The 25,532-nt window shown below is 44.7% G+C and overlaps 1 protein-coding gene across 3 annotated transcripts in view; it reads left to right on the top strand.

Moving 5' to 3' along the window:
• The window catches only part of LOC135910944 (nose resistant to fluoxetine protein 6-like), an 83,146-nt gene that overhangs the window by 18,166 nt on the left and 39,448 nt on the right, over positions 1–25,532 (top strand). The window contains exons 3-8 of one of the 3 annotated variants that reach the window (XM_065443013.2): positions 2,758–2,869; positions 3,798–3,882; positions 8,921–9,012; positions 16,054–16,233; positions 16,669–16,762; positions 22,425–22,511. In XM_065443013.2, coding sequence (XP_065299085.1) covers positions 2,758–2,869; positions 3,798–3,882; positions 8,921–9,012; positions 16,054–16,233; positions 16,669–16,762; positions 22,425–22,511 — 650 coding nt within the window. The remainder of the gene's footprint in view (positions 1–2,757; positions 2,870–3,797; positions 3,883–8,920; positions 9,013–16,053; positions 16,234–16,668; positions 16,763–22,424; positions 22,512–25,532) is intronic. The other 2 variants (XM_070533019.1, XM_065443014.2) reach the window with 2 other exon arrangements.

Here is a 25,532-nt window from a genome sequence, read left to right on the forward strand (position 1 = left end):
TTCATTATTTCTCCTTCGTACTCTTGACTAAAGGAACAACACCACTTAGGGTATATTACGTTCTTTCTTCTCATTTTTAATCGCCATTTTCCAACTTCGTTTTTTTCGGAAGATAAGGCTCATTGGATTGGCAACGCTTGCCTGCATGTCATATTTTTCTTACTTTTTGTCACACCTACCTGCTTCACGAACGCGTAGCACCCATTTCTCTGTGGGTGTGTAGTAGAGCGAGCTATTAATTACTGGTGCTGGTGGGCACTCCCCTGCATTGTCAGATCGAGTGCGTGTGCGCAAATAGCCAAGAAAATGGACTGGAGGATAGCCATTGCTTTAGCTCTATTAGTAGAGCACCAAACGCATAATGCTGAGACGCTGGTTCGGCTTGCATCGGTGGCAAGTCATATTCTCGGGCGCCTGAATTTTCTTTGTCCTTATTATTTATATATTCCCGCCGAAACCAGTGATTTCTCCTATTTCGTTGGGTTCATATTGTTATGACTAACAAACGCGACAAAAGAAAACAGTCGTTGCTCCGATGAAGGTAAACCTTTTTATTGAAAAGCTGGCTCCAGTGACGTCACTTCTTCGACCTCAGCTGATCACTCCAATCGGTGATCTTACTGTAAACCTCTCGTGTTGTTTGGAATTCTTGAAAGCAGTCATCCTTTTGTGTGGGGCAACATTAAGAATGTATGCGGAAAGTCGACTTTATTTTTTAAGAATTCATGGAAAACACCTAAAGTTACATAGTATTGGTAGTATTGCTCCTAAAAACTGATAACGCACTGCCTTCCATCACTTGGGGCGCGTCAATAATCACCGCGCAGGGCGTAAAAGATGACTTGTATATGTTAAAGAAAGAAAGTAACTGATTACAATCAGAATTACTTCATTCACAGATATAATCAAGTACATTTACCAATTACTGCCCCAGGAAAGTCATTGAAGGCTTTCTCAATAATAATTGATTGCTTCTGCAGTACGTTCCTTTTATTAACATTGCATAGATGCCGTAAACTCAACGAGCTGGCCTGACACATTCAGACTTTCAGTGCGCCTTCCACAGCCCTTCATAAGTTGCTTGTTAGCAAAAACAACTGCTTCTAAGATCTATCATTGCTCATCGTCTCTCTTATTCGTTGTGCGGACGTCATCAGCGACACTGCAAACTTGCTGAAGGGGGCAAGAGAGTGAAAGAAAGGTACCTTAGCCACTTCAGTTGATGTGCGCGCTGGTGGGTGCAACTGAGTTGTGATGTATTTGGATCTTGAGCACTAGATTATGATTACTTAGCATCTGCGTCCTCTATAATGCGCAGCCCTTCATTGTTGATGGCAGATTGAGAAGTCGCTGCTGGTTGGACCAGTGCAAAACTGACAAATATTTCCGTACGTGCGAGACCTACCGTCCTATCTGCATTCGCTATCGAGAGATACCAGCGCCTTTTCAACTCGTCAGGCAGCGAACATCTGTGTGGAGCATCATTACGAGCAAGGAGATACTCAGCGCCTTGGTTAGGATATCTGCACAAGCCCATTTGCGAGGCTCTTACTTTGCAAGATCTCAAGCCTTCTACTCCGTGTAATGCTCGCCAAATTCAGGTTCTCAAATCTGCGTTGTTTGCTCCAGCTTTTGTCGTGATTAAGGTAATTAAGTACATGTAATTCGTTTATAAAAAAGGAATTGCAGCGAGTTACCTAGTAAACAAATTAGTCGTTATATTACAAAACTATTAGAAATGGGGATTCATTAGAAGTAAATCATTACACGTAATTCGTTACGTACTTTGCGGAAGCACGAAACGGAAGCACACAGGACAGTTTTTGCCTATTGGTAGTAGTGAAACAAGGTTGCCGAAACAGATGTACTCCTCAGCAATGGCAATGTTCTCTCTTGTGCGTGCGTCCGTGTGTGCGTGTGTGTGTGTGTGTGCGTCCGTGTGTGTGCGTCCGTGTGCGTCCGTCCGTCCGTCCGTGTGTGTGTGTGTGTGTGTGTGTGTGTGTGTGTGTGCGCGTGCGTGCGGGCGTGCGCGCATGTGTGTGTGTGTGTGTGTGTGTGTGTGTGTGTGTGTGTGTGTGTGTGTGTGTGTATGTGCATTCTCCAGCTGTGCATAGGAGTTTGTTTTTCTGTTGTTTTGATATTGGCCGGATTCTTATTGCGTTCTGAAAATCAAAAAACACCAAGCCTTCACTAATTGATTCATCCTGATGATTTAAGAAGTGTTCCCAATGAGTATTCTGCCCACGGTTCTGCTAGAATAGCTTGTTCCCGCAGATCATATGCTGACAAGTCGATTGTGGGACTTTTACGAAGGTGATTCTTTTACAACAAGAAAAGAAATCGCTATTGGCGCCGCCATTGATAGCATCAAAAAACGTAAATTGAGATAAAGCTTCAGTGCAATCATTAGACATGGCTCATGCTTTAATTTTCAGTCCAGTTAAGTAATCAACAAACCCCATGCGTTAAATTACTGCTTGCACTGGACAGGTTGGTCATTTTCAAGCAACACAAAGATCATAATGAATGCGGCAGTCATTGTTACGAGTTAACATCCTAAATTTCTCCTAAATTTAGAACACTCTGCGCATTTTTTTTTCGTTATGCACTAAATAACATGACAGATTTTGGCAACAGCAAACACCGGCTTTCGGGCACAAATGATCGAAAGATGACAAAAATAATTTTCACAATGGAACCTACACTGGCTGGTTAAAATACGTGGACTTACTGTCGTAAGATGCATTTTCGTTGCAGTTTCAATACTTCAAGGATATCTCCACCTTGGTAGACGGCCCCTTTGTTCGCCTTGGGATTTGCTTCATAGACCTGTGTGGCCAGGACGACTTGCAAGTTCTCGTAGACTCATGTACGTTTAATACTATGTCTCTCGTATTTGAATCATGACAGGCGAAGTGCCAGTGCACGGAATAGGCAATTGTTTTTGCTGGATGCAAAATTAAGCTTAAGTCATGGGAATTCAGCAGTGTAGATCAAGCATTTCTAAAACCTTTGATGGCGCTGCTATCATGACCGGAATTGCCGTCAGGCCTATCGAGGCTACTTCAGGATATTTGTTTCTCCAGAGTCTCTGCTTTGTGCCTCATGCACCACATAAACTTGGCATTTTCTAAGGTCGAGCTGATGAAGTCGGTACGGGGAGAGAGGGGAGTAAAGGAAAGTGGTATGGCTGGCGACGATTGATTTTGTCAGAGCCAGGAACCACTAGTCTGTACATGCAAGCAAATTGAATAAATTTTCTTTGGTCTATCGTGTAGTGGTTTACCACTAAATGACGTAGTTTCTTCACCAACATGGACGCCAATACAGATAGAGGCCTCCGTGAACGGCTAATACATACCACAAAAGTAGTACCACGCCACAAAACACACCTTTGAATTGACGAGAATGCATAAGAACAGAGAAAGGACGTATATAGGCGCGAGGTATTGGTGTTTGAGAACAGCAAATTTTTCAATGTTTCATTATCTACTAGGCAGAACGAGTAACGTTGATCCTGACTGAGTCAAGTCGCGACACACAACATTTCTTCAAAAGCTGACAGCCCTATTTGAGTTATAAAGTAGGATCTGGTTGCACGTCTTACTGTCATAGCAATTTCTGTGCTTTTTCCAAAGAGGAGCAGTACACATACATTGAACCTATTACCTAAGGTTTCTTAGATCAGGAAAAAAAAAACGCACTGGTGAATTTTCGTTGGGGATGTGGTAAAATGTGCACAAATATATTGATGGGAATTCGCCTGCTGAAACTATTCCAACCATCTCTACCTGCAGTGAAACTGTCAATCATTCACCTTGAAGTGTCGAATTGTGTAACTGCGGGACCGGAACCCTGGACTACAGCGCAAATTGCGATCACGTAAGCTGTTATCTCTGTTTTTCTCTCGCGATGAAGTTTTTCGGCATCGTGGGATGAATTATGAGCAAGATTTATTGTATAGTCTCTTCACATTGGCTCTTTAAAACAACTGAGACTTAAGAGCATCTGAAGAATGTATGCGGATTGATCTTAAGTTGTCTATATATGTTGCTCATTCGCACAATGCTAATACAAATGTGTTCTTGATTTACTGGCAACGCAATATACAAGGACAGTAAAACCCAGTAAACCAAAGAAAGATGAACAGAATATAAATGCTAACTCATATAAACCTTATACAACGATCTACCCGACAGCTAATGACTAAATGAACCGAGGCTTTCTAATATTCATAAAGGGAAGTCATGCTGTTACGAGTGTGTTTTCGTGTTTGAAAGCCATCATAATACCTAAATTTTTATGCAATAACTTTTTTCATTGTGAGACACAACCGCTGTGTTATAACTAATTACCTTGATAACGTCCCAAGATTTATCGACGAATTAGCACGAGCCGAGTCTAATGAGATTCATAGTCGGTTTGAAGAGCGCGTCGGTATTCCAGACATGTGCTCTAGACGGGCAATATTGATGTCAACTGCGTCGCGTACGTTCTCTATATGTCATGAGCGTACGTTGCGAGGAAACATTAGCTCAGAAGCTCGTATCTAAGCAGGTCGAAACGGAGAAATTGATTTTCTTCGGCAACCATAGCACTGATTTTAATTAGTTGTGGTGCTTAGAATAAAACGCTAAAACCGAGTGACCCATGCAAGCTGAGTGACCCATGCAAACTGTGTTTGTCTTGTCCAACCAATCGTTCGTCCATCTATCTGGTCATTTTGCTACGCTGACGACGACCGTTGTCTTCACGGATCAACCACAAGGATGCCTTGTTTTCGACGTCAGGCCACCTCGTTATCCCCATCTTTACCATTGCCCAACCTTAAAAAGAAGAGAGACCAAAGGAATTGCTTCCAAGCCACCTCCACTGGAATATGAACCAATGAGAGTGAAGCATTGTCCATTTCGGATTCGTGGCCGGCAACCACTGAGGCATTTCGCAGCGGAATTGGTTGGCCAGTTCTGCAAGGCCTAGCTGCTCTCCACACTGGGTCTGAGAGCAGTGGCATCTCGTCACGTATTTTCGAGGCCAGAATGAGCAATTACTGTAGCAGACGAGGATTACGTAAGGCAGATCGCATAGAAATTATTTTAGACAAGATGGTGGTGTGTCTGCGTCCGATCGTTTTTGTAATGCTTGAGAAGTAAGCGTCGGTGGCATAAAGGAGGCGCATATGATAATTTATGACATAGGAAACTTTAACCATCGTGCTTCGCAGCAACAAAGTATGCGCTGACAATCAGTTTATTAGTGAAAAAATAAACATCGAAAGCATTCACAACGCCGGTGCCGACAGCGGCGTCACTGCGACAGTGCCACATAGTTTACACACATAGCAGTAGCGGAAGGTTTGGGTACCATGCGCCAACTTCGAAGCAAATCATCGGGCATTAAAGGCATGAAACCTCTAATACATTAACTGCCTCCTCACCTGCGGCCTAAATAAAAATTTACGCAGTGATTTCTAGCTTGAAGGTGATCTGAAATGCCACGCTTCGGTCACCTTGGGCTGATAGTTGTTTCGACGTCGTCCTACAAAGTGGTGGAAAAAAATGAATGCGACAATTTTATGCAAAGAACTAATGCGAACATGTTGCACAAAGAGATTCCTTTGAATTAGATTTGAAATGTGAAACGTTTCATCACTGCGAAAAGGAAACTAACTGCATCAGCCTTGGTGCAAACCGCTGCCAATAAAGGATTTCATACAATTAGGCATTTGAACTAAATAAACGTAGCCTATTTAGACAGTGGGAGCCTGAGAGTGCTCACGTCGGTAAATGTAGGTACATTAAATTCCATAACCTCTATTACCGTGTCATAGTCAAAAGAGGCTGCGTATCTCAGAAACCAAAACGTGATACCTTATCTAATCCGCACAATTTTTTCATTATATTTCTTTATTTATTTTTTAATTTACAGAACAGTGGTCAATCGTTTCAGCACGTGGACGCAAGCGGCAATTTGTCCACCACGGCTCGAAATAGGCCATTTCTTTCTAACCAGGTATTGACAAGAAGGATTGCCAAATTTTACTTAAAAAAAAGAGTTTTGATTCCTGGAGGACTGATCATTCGACGGACATGCTTCTTAAGTACGTCTAGTTCATGACATTACAAAAACGGTGCAAGATAATGCGAAACAGCAAACAATGTGCCTATGAGTGCAGCAGAAATTTCTTTTCGGAAGGCAGTCAAAATATAATCCACGCTACAGTGGGCCTTAAGATATTGAAAGCCTTCAACAACCTCCTTCAAGAAGTATCAAGGAGCCCGTGGTGCATCTCTGACAGATGATGACACAACTATTTCTGGAAGGTAATTGATTAATTGAAGTTGTAGCATGTCTTTCAGAAATGGACTGCTTACATCACGAAATAATAACCAGGAGACAATAGGGCAGTCTAATACTTGCAGGACATACAAAAGTTGAACAGCTAGGAACACATCATCACCTCGGCTAAATTTGGGCAACTGTCGTCCCTGCCAGTTGCTAACCTTACGTTGTACTTCTGCAGCTTCCCCTGGCCAGTGTAGATTACTACTGAGATATTGAGAGACAGGTACACCTAAGTACTTAAAGTCTTGCCTCCACTGAATGCCTGAAAAGTTGATCGGCATCGCACACCTTCGACCGAACCAAAACCCTGAGCTTTTCTTATAATTTACTGCTGCACCAGAAGCTCAATAACGCTGCTGCGTATGGCAAGAGCACTCCCTACACTTTTCTTATCAGCACAAAAAAGGCTATGCCATGTGCATAGGCAAGTACATGAATCTCATTGGATAATAATTTGCACCGATGAAAAATATGATCCTTCAGAATCCATACGGAAAACGGTTCTAAGTACAAAGCCAATGGTAGAGGCGACAAGGCACAACCTTGCCTTACCGATGCCCTCAGGTAGATAGATTCGACAGATAACCATTAAGTGTTAGCGCTGTTCTATCGTTAGCGTAACAGATAGTGGTACTCTCAAAAAGAAGCCCAAAGTTTATGTGCCCTAACACAACAAACATGAAGTAGTGATTAACTTTATAAAATACTTTTGCAAATCGACTTGAACTATCGCGACCTAGCGTGCACTTTCTGCTACACACTCGGGCACAGACGGCGCAACATGAGTATTTGTCTGGATTGATCTTCCTCTAATGCCACATGTTTGACAGTCTCCCACCACTGATTGAAATACAGCTCACCCCCGCGCAGCGGGCCTCACTACGATTCAGGCAGGAACAGTTTTGTTTTTCTCATTCCCGGCGATAGCTGCAACGGCCACGGCGGAAAGCGGTGGTGGCGGACAACATCGCCAAACGAAACGGCTATTGGAATGAGCCCATGGCAGCTAAGGTGTAAAAATAGATTTTCTTGTGATCGAACCTTTCGCCTTTGGGGGGGGGGGGGGGGCACCGGCCTATAGCGATTGTATTCTTGCCAAATTTGCCGTAGTGGGAGAATGAAATTACTTGTGGAAGAAGCAGGCAACCGAAGCAAACAAATCAAACGTTGGTCCTCACTGACGGAGAATACTGCTATCGAAATAAATTGGTTTAGGGCCAAAGGAATCGCTGATGTGTACTGTCTGAAGCCTCTAATTGGTCAGTATCGTTCATGTCCCTCATCAAAAAAAATTAACCAGAAAAATTGATACCTCCTATGTAAACAGGCCTACAACACGCAGTTCAGTATTCATTTCAATAACAAAAGGCACAAAACAAGCCTCAAAACCGCAAGATGGAGGATAAGGCGCCTGTGAATAATGCGAAGCAGGTTCCTTCTCCCCGCATGTGTTTCCCGGTAAGGATTAGGCTTGCATACGCTTCTCCACTGGGAAAGGGGCAACAACACCACACGAATCATTTAGTAATCACATCACCAAACTTTCTATATAAAGCAACTTATTCACTCCATTGCGAGACCACTATGGGTAGATCACGCTAAGTTAAGCCCCTCGAAGAGCAATGTGAATACGATGCGAGATGAAGATTGCAAAATCGTAATGCTGAAAAACGGTGTCGTGTTTAAACTAGGCAGAACAATAAAACATTTCATAACTCCATCGATGGCATTTGAGTGGTGTTCTAGCAGCTTCGCTGGCCATCCACTTTCGCAGGGGCGGAATGGCGGGTCAATTGTTTCCTTTAGGCCGTCAAATGCTTAGAAAAACTTTTGAACACTGAAAAATTTACAGAACCTCAACTGCACCCGCAGCTCAGCATTGAAACTAGAATATCACGATTTTCTCAACTGAAGCTAAAGGCACTTCTAAAGTAGACAACACTGATATATTGCACACCCCTTTGAAAATGGCGATGATTTGTGACATCGACAATTTCAAAACCATCAAATCCTCGTAGAAATTGTCACAATCCCAGGTAAATTCAAAATTGGCATATGAGGCCTGTCTGCATTGAATGCTCTAACCGACGTTGTCTCGAGAACGTTAATATATGTTCTTGGTGCAGAGTTGTAGGTTTGTAAAATCCATGGTACAATTTCTTGTGCACCTGTTATTAGTCGCTATTCTTTTTTAAACATTTCAAGCCAGAACTGATAATTGGGCGTCCTACAGCGACCAGTATTTTTATATTTCTTTCAATGAAAACCCCTTTCACTATTATACGCCTTGCATCTGTTTCGTAAAAGTCTTGGTTTTGCATGTATATAAATATGCAGAATAGGAGTTGGTGAGAAGCTAAGGCCTTCCCTGAAAGACTTCCAAGTGACAGAGATTATTCCGATGTCTACCCCTGGGTTGCTTTCTCGTAGACCAACCACTACGACATGTATAAATGGAGTGCTCCTATCATAGGCATACTGCCAATTTTGTCATTTCAAGGAAAATAGCGAAACTGAATCGCTTTTTCTTTATATAAATCGTGTATCAATAAATAAATATCTGCTGCATGTGCAGGTCGTGTCTTGGTGTGCTTCTAGTTATCATCATATTTGCTACTACAATGGATTACATGGCAAAAACGAGTCCGGAAAACAACAAGAAACGCAGTACGTAAATTAAGTTATATCTTTTTAATATTATTCTTTTGCAGGCGGTCTTCTACATCGAAGGATTTTCAGGGTTCTGCCTTCATTTATCGGGCGTGCGTTATGTGCAAGCGTTAATTTTTAATATAATTTCTTCATCTTTGTTATCACAGCACCATACGGTACTCTCAGTGTAAAACTTGCCAATGGCTTGGGAAGTTTCAGCGACTATTTGCGCCATGTCGTATTCCATAGTCATGGAACACGACATGGCTTGGCAATGGTTACTGAAAGCGCGATACGTGCTAGAGGCGAAGTAATCATCTCTGGATTTCAGAAACTGCAATTAAATCGGTTGGAATGAAGCAGCAGCATTCTGGCAACCCCCCCGCCCCCCCTTCCAAAAGAAAAAAAATGCATTTTCGTGGAAAGGGCAAAGCTTCGAAAGTGACAGCGAGGTTTAGTGTTTCCCATAAATTGCACGCATAAGTGGGGGCGTTGGATTAGCACGATGTAGCACTGAAGACAGCTGCTGCTGAGTAGAAGGAACCATGCCCACGCACGTTTAGTGCCATGACGGGTGATGCCAGCGACCCTGCTGTAATCGCACCTTCATGAACCAGCAGGACAACCACTGGCTTTCGGTCCGGGAAGCCTACGTTGCACTGACACGACTGATTGCACCGCAATGTAGCGTGCGGACGGCAGCTCAGCCGGAGCGATAGTGTTTGGGTGCCAGCGCTCGTGCCAGCAGCGGAATGCACAACACTGACCTGGCTTCACTGCAGAGCCTATCGAGCGGAAAGTGATGGTGCGGCCACTTGCGCTTCATGGTTCGTGCAACTAAACGTCTCACGCGACTCTGGGAGCTTTCTTACCTCCATGCGTGTGCTGCGCATGCGCGAGATACTGAGATAGCGCGAGAATGGGGCCAATGCGTCATCGCGCCATAAATATGCCGCCGTCCTTCCGTTGCCCAGGGTTGCAGTCTGCCGTGAAAAAGTAAACCGACGCTCTGAAGTTGGGTGGAGGGGGCACATATTTTGGGATTACTATAGTGAAGAAAGAAATACAAGCAAAATGCGAACAATGTAAAATGCCGATACGGCTGGTACAAATTCTACTAAAAATTATTAGAAAGTGTTATATAAATTTCGCAAACACGCTGATCGCGCCCTGCGTTGTGTGGGGCCAGGCGCAGCCACAGCGTGTCGTCGTTTCGCTCGGGCGGTAATAACTGACAAAATTGCCAAAAGTGGCTGATCGCCGATAACACCTATCAGGCAGAATCAACGGAATTGCTTAGTTTTACGGGCAAAAGTTGAAAGAAATAAACTGTTAGAAATTAGCGGTTCAGTATTGCAACACACTAATGATCAGGTTAAGGAGTTAATAATTAACTTAGTTGCGACAGATCAGCTGTCTTTTATGTGCGAATGCCTCAGATGGCATTTGCGAAGCGGGTATACTATGTTGATTTAAAAAGAATCAGTAAACCAGCAAATGAACCTGCCGGTGAGGGCATCGAATCGGCAGGCGTGTGTCACGAATAAAAATTTACCCTCAATAATTCTGACGTGATTTGAATCCAAAAGCATTGAAATCCACACTAATGCAATTTAATACACCTTACTCCTCTTTAATTCACCTTCAGTCACTTCACTTCTTCTTAATTCCCTTTACACTACCTTACGTCTCCTCAATCTAACTTCACAACTCTACCTTAATTCACCTTAATCCACCAATTATTGACTTTGATCTAATTTCTACCGAGTCAACCACGCTTCGACCTCCCCAATCCACTTTATTACGCGTTCATCGACTTTAATTCATCTTCAGTCACTTCTCCCTAATTAACTCCACCTTAGGTAACCTTACTGTAACTTGTTCTAGCTTTATTTGTCTGCAATTCACCCTATTTCAGTTTATTTCAGTTAAATTGCCCATAATCACTACGAATTACCGTTGTTATACCATTTACTATCTTCTTTATTACTACTGAGGGTATACAAGACGCTGATGACGTCACCTCCTCCCCATTGGCTGCGCCATCGCGTGCCTACCGACGCACGCAGTAGGGCCCAAGCTTACTTAAACAGATGGCTGCGACGTGACGTGTGCTTTGGCGCATGCACCAGGCACATCTTTAGTTAATCAGAACCGTGTAACTTCCGTGGCATCACGCAAGGGTGCTCGTCCCGCACCCCCGGAGGCTTCGGTTCAACCCCCACCCAGACCGAGATACACCAAATTTTATTTTAACAGGCAATAACTTGAAAGGCTGTTTAAACGAACAACACCTAGAATAGCACAAGGCCTGCCCACTCATATCCGTGACGTCATGCTACTGTCCCGAAATTTCCATAGCCAAGGCTTGCGTGACGAACGCTGTGACGTCAAAATCACCGCGGTTTACTCAGGAGCATACCCATGAGATTTTATGACAGTCGGGCCAGTAGTATGACGTCAAGAAGGCGAGGGAACAGTCCTTGTGTTACCTAGGTGGTGTTGCTTAAACGCTGGCTAGTAGCTGTCTGGTCGACTCCGCTTATCGGTGCTCTAACGGCGCGTCATTCGTCATTCTATGTTCTGCTGAAGCACGGACTTTCTACAGGTGCAATTTTTTTTTATTTTGAGAAATCAAAATTAGAAGAGCGCTTAAGCTTCACCTTTAAGAGTGGAGTATCATAGCATTCAAAGATCTCGGGCTGGTTCTCACGCTTCCCGGCCACTGCAGTTATGTAACCGTAATGTTTGCCGGGAAACGCTGGCGCTGAACGCTGTGCATGAAGCTGAGCTTTCCGTAGTAGAAACATGGCCCCTTGCGTGGACCGCGATGCGGCGGGGGCGAGCGCCATCTGAAGGTGTTGCGAGAAACCGGGCACGCCACCGCGTGACGTCCGAGATTTGCGCGCGCCGGCACATGTAAACTTCGGACGCCGTGGCCGTGCTATAAATGGTAGAAACGCTGGAACAGGGCTTTGTGTTTGAATTTGGGCGTAACAGAATTATGCTTCCTCGTATATTCAAATCTAAATCCGATGCTATCATTTCGGACGGTTGGGTGCAAATCGTAACTTACGACTATTCTGACCTATTTTCCTTGGAGAAAACCAATTAGTTTAGCAACTTCTTTCCGCTACGCGGAGGGTCTGCGTGGTTGGGTATTCGGGGTTCAGGTCTGCATGGTTCGGAATTATTTCTGCTGAGCAGGCGGTTGGCGCTGTATGCTGACGAGGGGGTTTTCTGCGACAGGAGACCCTTGACGCTTTCGCCTTAACGCCCGCGGATACTCGCACAATGCCTCGATCGGCCAGTCACACAATAATTTTGCTTGAATTCGAGGCATTCTTCACGCTCGGAAAAACACTTTTATGTAGCACGTATTCAGCGACAGAGAGCTGTAACGAGAGTTTTTCATGTCGTTCTACAATTTTTTCATTGACACTTTTCAATTATCTTCATATTTGAGAAGTTGAATAAATAGTAAAGACTAAGTATCTTATTTGGCGGAATTAAAAAAATAGTTGGCTATATCCGAGCAACAGTATTCAACACTACCTTTGCTCTGTCCAGCTACGTGGCATTTGCATATCTTTAAACTGTTGCTAAAGTATGTTAGGGCAAGCTGTATGCACATATGTTTATATACGAAAGAACGAGTCAAGGCTGACCAAGAGGCTGGACATTTGTTCGTCATGACCATATAAAGTCCACAGGCAATGACGCCATAGAAAGCATCGAGGTACATATATATATACGACCTCTTCTGAGCTCTCCTGTACCTCTACCGCGTGACTGATTTCTCACACTACAGACAGATGCACTTCTCCCCCTTTGATATTGCTAATGCAAATGCATTAAAGAAACAGGACGCCCAACCGCCGAGCGCTCACACGCGCTGCTGGCCTTGCTTCGGTAGCGTGTCTGGCGTATCATTGGCTTGTCCAGGGACGCAATAAAAGGAGTCACAATATATAACATATGTTATATGTAAAACGTTGGTTTTAGCGAAAAAAAGCATGTTGCGTTAACTTCCCTTCGCGTTCCACTCTTTTTTCAAGCTCGCATCCGTTAGCGGTGGGTTTTACAACTAGGCCGTGAACTGTTTTCCGATGCCACTTTTCGTCAGGTGTTCTCTCTTATTGTATTTTCTTTCTGTACGTCTCAAATGACGCCAATTTCTCTGCAAAGAAATGGTTGCACCATCTGTCACCGCCATATGCCAGCATCGGTTTTGCCAAAGCTGTGACCCATGGCCTCACCAAAACATTTCAATGACATCCGAAGCTGCCTGTGTGTGACAACGGGCTAGGCTTTCATACCTCTGTATCCAGAAGCAATCTCAATAAGACCGCCGAGATGACACACGAATGCTTCTGCCGAGGTGAGACAAGCCACACAAAGCTTCTACGAAGGGGGAACGTCTGCCCGGTCGACCTGGATCGGGCAGGTCTAGAATGGCCAAGGGCCACCTTGTCAGGCGACGACGTATTATCTGTTGCAGGGATACGATCGAAGTCTCCAGGAGACCAGGATAAAAAAAATTACGAACCCTTGCCCTACCGCAAAATGGGTGTCAGGGAAGCTTGTCCTGCGTGTACCTGACCTTTGTCACGGTTAACTAACCCACTCGTTACGGTGCAGGATTGCTTTTGCCTCGCGCATCCTCAGCTCGGGTTCTTCTCGCTGCTGTCGAATTGCATGGGCTCGGGCGGCTCTAACGGTTCGTTTATAGTCGAACGTTATCGGCGCATGGGCGAGCGTCGTTACACGCCGAGCGCATCGCAGCGCATTGGCCGGTTTCGGTTACGCTGGCGGCGCCAGTGCGTCGAAGCATCGGTCGAACTATAGACGCTGTCCTTGCCGATGTGACGTAACGTGTGCGCGTGTTCACGCTACGTCGGACTATCTTTTAAGACGATAGCGTTAGGGGCCCCGCGTTGCACAAAATCCGGCGTGGGCATGCCACGTCGGCGTCCTGCGTCGGACGTCACTTAGGCAAAACAACAATTCCGGACCAAATTCCGAACGATCCATACCCAACCACTCTTCTACCACCAAATTTGCTACCTCATACCTTGTCTTCATACCTCATACGTTGTCTTTCATTCTTTACAGTTATTCCTCAGAATTTTGAGAATGGCAGTCCACAAACAAATGTAATGGCAAAATACAAACCGCAAGCGCATACCTTTTATGTTAGCACTTCTCAGACTTAAATACTAAAAGGGCGAAACAATAACTGGAGATCGACCCGTAGACCCGTGCGTATAGCTCGCCGCCAGCGTTTCTCGGTAAACCTTACGGTCACATAAGCTGCAATTCCCGGTAAGCATGAAAAGTAGTCACGGGTCTTTGAACGATATCGCTTTCCACTCTTACAGGGAGCTTTAGCTCGGGTGCTGCTGTCTAAATACATGTAAAAGGTGAATCCACTGCACCAAACCACTGCACCAAATTAGGCGAGGTTTGTCTCACTTCAAAGGATAATTTAAAATCTGGTGACTGTTGGTTTGAAATTTCCAATTTCGTTGTCAATATACTTATTAAAAATTGGCGAAAATAAAAAATTAAGAAAACCAAACTATCAAGTTTACAACTCTGTAAGTTAGCAATGAAATATGATAGTACAATTATGTGAATTGCCTATAGCAGTTCATCTAAAGCGGACAAAAGTGGAATGCTACATAATAATTTCAAAAAAGTTAGTATTATGGAAATACAGCTTTTAGGTAACTTTTGTAGACAACGTAATAAAGTGACTTAAGATAAAAAATGACATATCCAAATTTGTCCGCTTTCAATGATCTAGTGGATGCCGTTGACAAAACCGCGATATACGTTCTTGATGCAGATTTATTAATTTATAAACTTTATGCTTTTTATTTTTTTCAGGCTATTGAATGTTTCAAAGCTTTTTAACAAAACTCAGGCTTGAAATCGAAATTCCACGTGCAGCTCTCTCTTTGAAATGCAACACATTTCATTAAAATCGCTCCAGGGGTTACCACACAACAACGTTATTGCATTTTACATGTACTCGAGCTAAAACTTGCTCTTAAACGCAAGTTTAAGAGCAACACCCCCCAAATTTTTTCGGGTTTAACGGCTGGATCGGGGCGCCGATGGTGAGCCCTTTCGCGGGCGAGTTCTCACCGCTGGTCGTCGAACGCCGCCAGTTCCTCTGGCGGAACGCTCAACACGTGGCCGTCCCATACGTTTTCTGAGAATGAACTGAACGGAAACGAAGCCGGCGCTGCGAGCCCTATACCCTTTCCCTGCCCTTTCCCTGCCCGAATGAAGCAAAACGGCATTGATTGGTTGCGGAAAACTTGCTCATGACTAACGCTACGGCATCGGCAGCTGCTCTGCTCTGGGAGCGATTGTGTTTCTGCGTCACCAAGACACCGCAACTTGCGAGAAAATACAAGCTAAACTTGAAAACACTTGTGTGGTACTGAAGATACTGATCGATAGAGCACCTAGGGGTGCGAAACTGTGCTTGGAAGGTACAGACAAATTAAGGGAAGAATAAGACACCCAGGCGAAGCCTTCGCAAGTGTACTGTCAAAGTTCATATTTCAGCTTTAGAGATGGGTCCACTTACCGCGGCGGCGTAGTGGCTAACTTCCGGTGCACGGCATAACATCAGGTCACAGCTTTCATTCCCGCTTTGGATGGCAGCATCATTCCGCCAATGAGGTATGGAAAAATGTTCCTGTACCTTGCTTTCAGCATGCGTTAAAAACCCTAGCAATCGAAATTAATCATTATTCCTTGGCTACAGCGTCCCTCATAACCACTATGCAGTTTCGCTTCCTTTCGCCCATTTAAATAAATTGAAAGCGTGCCATGCCGAAACCTTGCCCCTCGAACTCAAGGCGACGCAACGCTTCTGCTAGTGCTTTAATCTTTCCGACCGATATTGTCACTTCCCGCTGTTTTCGGAACCATTGATAGTTTTGGGACGTGTTATAGGCATAATGGTCTAATTAAATGTGCCATTGCGCAAAGCAGCACTAAAACCATCCACGTAACTCGTGTGCTTTCGTTGTGCAGGTGCCCTTTTCAAATTCGTTGTGGCTTTCTCCGCCACATCGAACACGCGCGACCTGCTCAAGGTGGCCGACAAGTCAAATGCCGACCAGTACGCCATGCAGTTCATGCACGGCATGCGTTTCCTGTGTCTCGTTCACCTCGTGATTGGTCATTTTTACATAACTCTGTCGGACTCTTGGTGTAAGTGTGTCGCATGCTTCTGTTTTCCAGTGTTCTTATTAAGCGCAATCATATAGCCCTCAAAAATAGTCATTGACATATGCATCTGTGTGCTGGCGGAGGCAAACAAGCGGGGAGATTCTAATGTGAAATAATGAAGGGCCCGTCGGAAGGACTACGATCCATAGTCGTGGCATCTTAGTTTTGTAGCGCATTTTTTATGCAGCTTCATCGTTTGTGTTATGCGCAGCAAGAATTTACTAATGTCGGCTGGTTGGTGCCAAGTTGAGTCAAACACCATTGCGTGTTAAAGTAACCATTCATCCGATAACGAGGTAACCCGCATGTCACGCAGCCAGACGTTTATATATTGTTTACTGTTTCTTCCAAATTACGAGCATTGTACACCATTTAGGTCATTTTGAAAAGAACGCTTCCTCTCTTTTTTATCATTAGCGCGTTTGCTGAACATGTTCATCAGTTCTGACAAGTGGACCCACATGATCAGCGCAGCAGCGTCCAACAGTGCGGGGACGTTCTTTTTTCTTAGGTAAGTCGCTGTGATGTAAAAGAGGAAGTAATTCAGTTCATTCTTTTTTTGGAACACATCCAAGGGCGTGACTGACTAGAGAGTGCTGTCTCTTAGAGACTGCAGATTTAACTGAGCACAAAGTACCGCAGCCAATACAATTAAAGGAGTATGTAAAAGTGCACGCGTAAGAAAATGTAAGTTCTTCATACGAACCAGCAGTAATTCATTCGTCATATTTTCTACGGTCTCGCTCGCGGCCTGCAGACCAGCTTTTTCGTACCAGCTTTTTGACAGACCTCATCGATTGTTATTACTACAGCAACAACTCTACCGAAGCTCGTTGCTATGCTTGTGAGGTGCTGATGAAACCAGCGCGCAAAATACTACCAAATGCGACATGTATTCGACCATATCAGAATAGTGGGTATCCGATGCTTGCCCTGACGAGTCTTTTTGAGCCTGAAGTCTTTTTTCTTGCTCTTTTTCGCGTCAAAGAATAAAAAAAAATGTCACTTGGATGAACAGGTTCGCTAGCTTATGTTGACATTAGCACTAATCTGAGTGTGTGAATGAAAAGTGTAAACAAAAACACAATCAAACAGGGAGCCGGCTCCCCTTTCCCGGTGCTCCCTGTTTTCTTTGTTCCCCAATTTTTCTGCTGTATCTTTTTCTAATTTCTTTCCACTCCTTCTGGGTTGCGTCATTGTCAACACAGCGTCATTGAATACCAGCTCCCCCAAACCACAACCCTCGCGAAATAAATGAGCGTTACAGAATACATTGCGAACCTAACTTCTCCTGCAGCATACTCGACGCCACATTTATGGAGTCGTTTGCAGGTGGCTTTGTCTAAGCAAATCCTTGCTTGATTTCTTAAATTTCGAACGCCGATACGGGGAAAAAATTATAGCTTTTTTCTCTAAGTTCCGCCACTTCAACACCGCGGAAATATTAGCATTGCATCCACCCATTTGGATTTGAGCGGGATGCAGCAATATGTCGAGAGTCCTTGTTCGCACTAGTAGAGATGAGGCACTTTACGAACGATGTCGCTCATTCAACGATCACACTAGTGTGAGTAAAAAAAAATTAATGTTGTTACAGAGTTAAGGTGCGCGCTCACATATGTGTCATCTTATGACAAACGAGAGAAAAGCGTTCAACAAGCGAACACATTTCATATCTTGAAATGTGACTTAGGATAACTAGATACACCTTAAAGTCCAGCCAACAGCCACAATGGTCAATCGGCTCCTGATTTCGTCCTCGGTGCAGAACGTCATTGGTTGAATTGCAGGTAATAGTGGCAGTTTATTTTCGTGGTGATATCATTCTGTGATTCATCGATGAGCTCTCAACTACTAGAGTAGAGGAAGAAGAGACAATCTTTTCAGAAACAGGCCGGTGGAGATGATAATGCATTTCCGTATCTTGGCAAGGAGTCATATAATAGTAAGTGTTTTAGGAGGCAAACAAATATTTAAGAGCGAATGGCTATCTGTGCAGTTATAAAAAAATCAATGAAAAATCTTACTTAGACTCTTTGGGTATACGTAATGGAAGCTAGACAAGGTTGAAGATCTATTCCCTCAGGAGCAACCTAGCGACAAGCAGCCATGTCCTTCCCAAACATGGGTAAAGCTGCATTAGTGTTCCGCTTAATTACGTTTTTTTTTCCTTTTCTTTCTCTTTTTTAAATTTGCTTATCATTTTGACTAGAGAAAACACTCTGTAACACAACTAAGTGGAACAATGTCTTACCTTCTACCAAAATATTGTGATGAGTGTGCCTTAAGCTTAATAATTGTTGTGTGGCATGTAAAGCCTCAGAATTTATTTAAATAAATATTGACTCTAGGGTCTCCTGCATGGCGGTCAACGTTAACGCGTAAGCGTTCCGCATTGTTAGCTACCCTTGTTTTCTAAGAGGTTCAGCGGAACCTGAGGATTTGTCATACAGGATTCGTGAAACCTAAGAAGGAGCTGCTTGTATATTATTAGTCTTGTGCCCCCTTTGTTCGCTAACAGCTGGTTCTTGCATCAAACGCCTCCCGCACGTGAGTTAAACTAGGCTGGAACCGCACTTGCCATCTTTGAGGTTAAGTTCGCTACGCACAAACTAAGCGCTGACACTTCGTAAACTTTTGCCGGCAGGATTTTGTTTAAGAGTGTCTCATTAGGTGCTTAGACGTTCAACGTTGAAGTAGTCGAACAAGTAGATGTGATGGGAAACAAAAGATTCGTCTATGTGCCACCCCCAATGACAACATTATAATTGGCGACAGCTTCCTGTGGAAGTGCAGCGAAGGCTACGTGGGCGGAGCCTATGCCTATGTATTAGTGCCCCAAGTAGTCCGAGCCTTTCGATTGAGGTTTCGGCTTTCCGTTGCACCAGCGCTTTCCTGAAATGGGCGTTGTCGATGACTGGATTCGTGGAAGCATGTGGTAGATATATATTAGCCGTGTTAAGGCACTGTAAAGATTATACATACGTATATCCCATAACATGTATGGAAAGATGATACATTTTATGTGTAAACACTGAAAATTGGTTGTTTCGCGAGCAACCATAACCTTTAAAAATCGCAGTTGTAGCTGCGCGCGAACACAATTTCAGTTTAACTCCTATGCAAAATACCCTATTTCTGTAACTCTTGGAAAGTGCCAGTGACTACGAGCTTCGCCACGCATTCTATATGTACAATGCGCGGCATCACGCGCTGCAACGTGCCATGCGATGTGTTTCTTTGCAAGCAGCAAAGTCAACGTCTTTATTTATGCAACCTTCTCCTTCCAGATGATTGCAGCCTTCCAGAACTATTTATAACTATTCCCACAGCTATTATGTCCGCCTTCGAAATGCACATGTCCTGCACCCACGACGATTGCGTAGCAGCTATGGGCAGATACGTGCAAGCTTGAGAGCTCGATCACAGCGGCCAAATTTCCATGTGGGCAAAATATAAAAGCGCCCGTACATTAAATTGTGCTGCACGTCGAAGAACGCATTTGTTCACGCAATTTTTATGCCTGCTTGCTTCAGCCTAAGGGGAAGCTTTGAAAATTAAAAGGAAAAACATAAAATGGCACACATTGGTCCAGGGTGGAGCTCTACGCTGGTCTTTGGGATCATACTGTGGTTTCGGCACGTAAAACCTCACAGTCAATTATTTCATATGCCGCGTGATTAGTAAAAGCTTGAGGCAGAAGTCCAAGCACAAAATAAAATGTTAATACAACATACACAGCGCCTCTTCCATTCCACTCATATCACTATCATTCGCATCATTTTCGCTGTTCGCATCTGATACAAGTTAAATTTCAAGCATGTCGAGGCTTGCGTCAATGATGCGTCAGGCCGTCAGAATTTCCTCTCGATGCTACGGATGTGAGAATAAGGCCTAAGCCACTTGTCCACGGTGACAAAAGTGATGCTGTTCTGCAGCAACCTTCAGACAGCTGCAAGGGTCAATGCGGCATTGTCAGTCGCTGCATTAACCTTTCACCTATCTCCAGATCAGTTCGATCGGATTAAACTCTCAGTGGTATGAAGAGAGCGCATCATGGCGTCGTGAACAGCAGGCCTAGCAACAACATTCACGCGATAGGATGAAAACTTATTTTTCTTTTGATTGACCAGCTCCAGCAACTCTGGCTTTAACTGGCCCTGAGAGAACACGATGCCTTTCTCGGTTAGCCAAGGTGGTGTCAACCTTCGGTGTTGATCATGTCGGTTCTTTCTCGAGGCGAGCACTGTGGCACGGTGCATTGTCCATTACTATAACGCAGCGTGGTATGATGTTTGGTAGAAGTTGCTCAGAGAACCACTTCTCGAACCGCGGCATATTGATTTCTTTGTGGTAGTCACCAGTACATTTCGCGGCTCGGAAGACAATGTAACCACCAGTTACGAAGCCGTCGTTGCTACCGGCATGCAATAGGATCAGGCTGGGACCTTTGCCGCTGGGTGCGCTAAGGCCTGTAGTAAGACCTTCCCGAAAAACATCCTCGCGTGTAACAACGTTCCCGTCCTCCCAGACCTCCCAGCGTTGACCGAAGTTTTGTGGAGGTAATATACGTGCCTACAGAAAAGAAACAAACAACAAAAAGATCTGAAGCATGTCGCCAGGCATGCGCAGCTCACAATTTCTAATGACGGATGAAGGTCTGAGTGAACTTTCACTCCTCAGCTGTTGCGATTAAGCAATATTCAGACACCGCATGTGCGTGAGATGAAATGAGTGAAGCATCTTATTGTGCGCAGCATACAAACGCTGGCCAGGTGATCGGAGTGAGCTGCACAGCAGGCATCGAAATGGGGTGGTGCGCGACACGCGGCTACAAAAAGCGCCACTACTTACAATGCTAACCTTAATGGCTCTGCCACGAGAATAAACAACAAGCGAACTGTCAAACAACAACGCTTGCGTTTGTGCACATGGCGCTTCTGTGACCAGCGACAGCTCAGGCGTTACCAATGTTTAAGCTAACAATTACAGCCAAGCGCAGTTTGCGTGTTTTGCTTCTCGGAAAAAAAATGTTTTGCGGAAGAATTAAAGGCTTAGGCTCATGGGGTGATAAAAGATCGCTTATTGGTCCATACACTATAAAACATACAAAAAGGGGTCGACTATCGTACAAAGCGCGCTTTGGTGCGAAGTTTGCAGATGGTACGCAGCGACAGCCACCGCCACAAGGTATTTCTCTCGAGGAGAGCAGAATTTCTCTTCCATTTGCGAAAATAAAACCCAATGCCCTTAAGCAGCTTTTGCATTTACATGCATTTTAGGCCTAGCCATGTCTCTATCACTGGTCACATCTCGAGCAAGTCTTGCGGCTGTCGGAATTTCATTTCTCAGGAAATACTGTTGCACTTTTCTTCGTAGAGCGGCTAGGGAGAAACAGTAGTGAAGTTGAAGTCTCGTTCTTCTAGTTCTGGCATTGCTGTGTGTGCCTGGGAGAAGCAGCCGTTTGCGCTTCGGTGACTTGAAAGTGCCACACTGTACGTCGCGCTTAACCCGGTACACACTGCTTTCGCGAAACCCCAGTCAGTTCGCTCACATTCCCACATGCGTCTGTGGTAGCGAGCTGCAGGCCTCTTTTGCATACTTGTGCGTAAACTTTCTACATGACTTTCTTGGCCTGTCGTGGACACCTTTTGCTTCGACAAACCTTGTCACAGATGCAAGGCGGCTGGGGTCACGGAACGCTGTGGATGTGCGTCAGCAGGCGACGTTGACGTGCGGCGACCCGGGGACACCATATTCGTTTAAAGGCGGCGGAAAAGAGATACGGACGCCAGAAAACCGCAATGCGTGGGATAGGATAGAGGCGTAGCAAAACAGGCGCGAGTCCGCCTCTTAGGCGTGAGTGCACGGCCACAGAAAGTTGTCGCCGGATGTAGTGACGGCCCATTAATTCGTGGTAGAATTTGAGGCATCCCATTTGCGCATGTTTTCCGAGGCCTTTTTCACGTGTCGGCCTTTGTTCTGATACAATAGCCCATTTATATATGAAAACCTTCTTCCCCACCAGAAGAAGAAAAAGAAATTATTGGTCACCGCAAAACAGGGACAAATTGGTCAACGATTGACGAACAAAGGCAGACATTTCGGCCACTCCTGGTAAAATCCGCTAGTATACTGATCGCTGTAAAGCCATGTCTTCATTAACTTTGCAGTGGATTTCTTCTGTGCTTTACTACGAGCAGACAAACTGGAAACGGGCTTGTTGTCTTCGCTACAGACGTGGCGAAAAGGCTTATAAGGTGAGTGAACCTCTATGTTGATATTTGTTATCACGAGCCACTGAAACCCAAAAAGATTAGGCATGAGCGTAACAGCCACAACTAAGGCAAGAATGACGTACTTTCATTAGTGGCCCATTGCGAAAGCACTCTTTAACAAGATTTACTGTATTGAAGGCATGTGCGTTACAAATATATGAAACATTAAGACACAGTTTAATTCCCTTCATTAATGTGATATGCCAAAAATCAGGTATTTAGATTGTCCCTTCGTAGTTTTTATTCATGTGCAACTGCAGCGTCCATACTGAGATAGCCTTATTTTAGTGTGACGTAATTCTATTTTCTCGAAACTGGATTTGCTGTGTTCAACTCGTTTATCTCTCTTTCCCATAATGCTTAAAAGACCACTGTCGCCGATAACGTTGTTATGTCATCATACACCCGCTTTCGCGTCCTCTGCTTCATTATCGCATTAGGGCGAAAAAAATCATCCGCAGATGTATGCTTGTAACTTGAAAAACTAATATACCAAAATGCTCATTGCGAATTGGACGTGTTGGTACATATTTGAAAAGGCTGCAGCGCATAAAAAAAAAGAGAGGCATGGATGGAGGCGAGACGACAAGAACGAGCGCCGAACCTACGACGTGCACGTTGCAGTGTGATCCTTTCGCGCCCGGAGTAGAGTGGAACCGCAGTCTTCCCAACATTCTTGCCAAAGGGACTCCTTTGCTTGGTCGGCAAGAACGTGGAAGGCCCTTTGCTCACCTTGGCGCGAGGAATTCTGCACCCTGCTGCAGAGTTGCACAGTCAGAACATCGACGTACAAACGTGCTTAGTGTCTCCAGTCAGACTGATACATCTTCACGACACATATTCCATGGCCGATGGCTGGGGAAGTGCACCGAACCACATGCTAGCTTCTTGAAGCAGGCGCTTGGCCTAGAGACCGAAAGAAAGTTCCCGAGCCCGACTTACTGAGTGAGTAGGAGGACTTACTGAGACAGCGATGCCTGAAACGGTAGCGTCTTGTTGCTGTCTACTTCTGGCACTCAGGGATCACAATTCAACGTGCACATCGTGCGATCAGCGCTCGTCCTTGTCGTCTCGTCTCCGTCCGTGCCTTTTCCTTCACTGCTGCCATTTTTTATTTCTGTGGAAACCCGCCTAAAAGCCGCGTTAATCAAGTGTATTTCTAGTACAAAGGGCACTTTATCGCTGTGTAGTCTGTCCGACACTAGCGCTATGCAATGTAACCTTTATTATGTGATGTTGATGTTCCCACTTTAACAAAAAAAAATACCGAAATCCAACTCAGGTTGCGTTTCTGACCGTTCTTTGACTGATGTTTTATATTAAGCATGTCGCTGCACGTCAGCCTTCACCACCACGCGAGAGGAGCAGCGAGTTTCTTCGAAAGTGGTTTGCTTTAAAATGAAACTTTTCAGTGCCTAGTATTCTTTGGCTACGTGCCCTGTGTCAGTTTCTGGATCATTTAGTTTGTCCTTCCGGTTTCGTGCCAAGGAACCCCTTCCGAAATCAAGGCTTCAAAGGTGAATTACTGTAAATACGCAAGCATTTGCATGCTTACCCCCACCTACTTGTGAGCCCACGAACCTCCGATGCAATAATTGCTCTGCCAGCATTTTGTTGACGTGGGAAGTGGATAAATAAAGAAAGAAAGGTATGGCGCCATAGTGTGATATCGTCGGCGTAGAAAGTGGATAGCTGCCTTGATAGCGCTGTCATGCAAAGATTAAAGAGGGTGGGAGATATAATCGATCCTTGAGGTGCTCCACGGGAAATATTGATGGGGGAGGAAAGAGACTGCACTGTCTTGAAGCCTGCTGTCCTGCCTTTGAGGAAACTGCGTATGTAATTGTACATGTTGGTGCCGCATCCACTGTCGTGAACCTATTTGAGTGCGTGATCATGTGTAACATTATCAAATGCCTTTTTATATCCATTGCCAGAAGGGCTTGGGTCTGTGCTGTCTTCGGCTGCAGAAGCATGTTCTGTAATATGAGAAATAAGTCCTGTGGGGAAATGTTCTTGCGATAGCCTATGAGCTGGTGCGGAAAATGCTTCGTGTTATCCAAATGTTCTTCTAGTCTGTTCAGTGCAAGCCGGCAAGCCGTTCCATTGTTTTGCCCATACCTGATGTTAAGGATATGGGTCTGACGTTGCAAAGCGTGGCTTTTTTCCCTGGTTTTGGGATCATGGTAATGTGTGATGTTCTTCATTCGTCTAGGAGGGTGCCCGTGTTCCAGTGCTCATTTATGTGCGAGAGAACCGTTTCTTTATCTTCGTCGGGCAGATTACGCAGAAGAGTATATGTGATGCCGTCAGGACCCGGTGCCGTCGCCCTATTGTTTTGCAACAGTGCTATGTTTAGTTCTGCCATAGTGAAGTCGGCACCGATGTTGTCGTTTGGGAGGTCCGTATAGTCTGTGTACAGTGGCTGATGTGCCGCAAGTACGCAAAGGGTCCGAAGTTCATCAAATGTTTTGTTTATACCTTGTGTACTGGTGTGTTTCTGGTGGTAGGGATCACTTGTTTCTTTGTGCCGAGCAGGGCACGCAAAAGATGCCAGGTGCGGTTTTTGTATAACGTATTCTGGATTCTATCGCGAATATGGTTCCATTCTGTCTGTTCGAGCACCCGGGCATGATTTATCACTTGAATAGTTATATAATCTACCTTTTCACGAAGGTGATTTTTATGCGGTTGCTGGGGTAAGACTCTCAATAGTTTTTTGCGTTTTTTCCAGACGTGTGTGAGGTGCTGGTCGGGCCGGTCTGCCGGCGCTGAAGTTGTGTGCGTGTCAGTAACTGCTCTCTTAGTTTCTGTGAGGCCTTTAGCCCACGTGTCCAAGTCATGCCCTGTGTCAGTGTCATTCTGCCTCAGTTTCCGGAATTCATCCAAATTTGTGAAGGTGACGGTTGCGCGGCGCTTTCGAGGTGTCATGTGCATAGTAATGTTTATTATGTCGTGGTCCCTAGTTAGGTTTTCATGGCTCTTCTCGCAGCTCGTAGCATA

This window comes from Dermacentor albipictus, chromosome 2, assembly GCF_038994185.2.
Source record: "Dermacentor albipictus isolate Rhodes 1998 colony chromosome 2, USDA_Dalb.pri_finalv2, whole genome shotgun sequence".
Lineage (NCBI taxonomy): Eukaryota > Metazoa > Arthropoda > Arachnida > Ixodida > Ixodidae > Dermacentor > Dermacentor albipictus.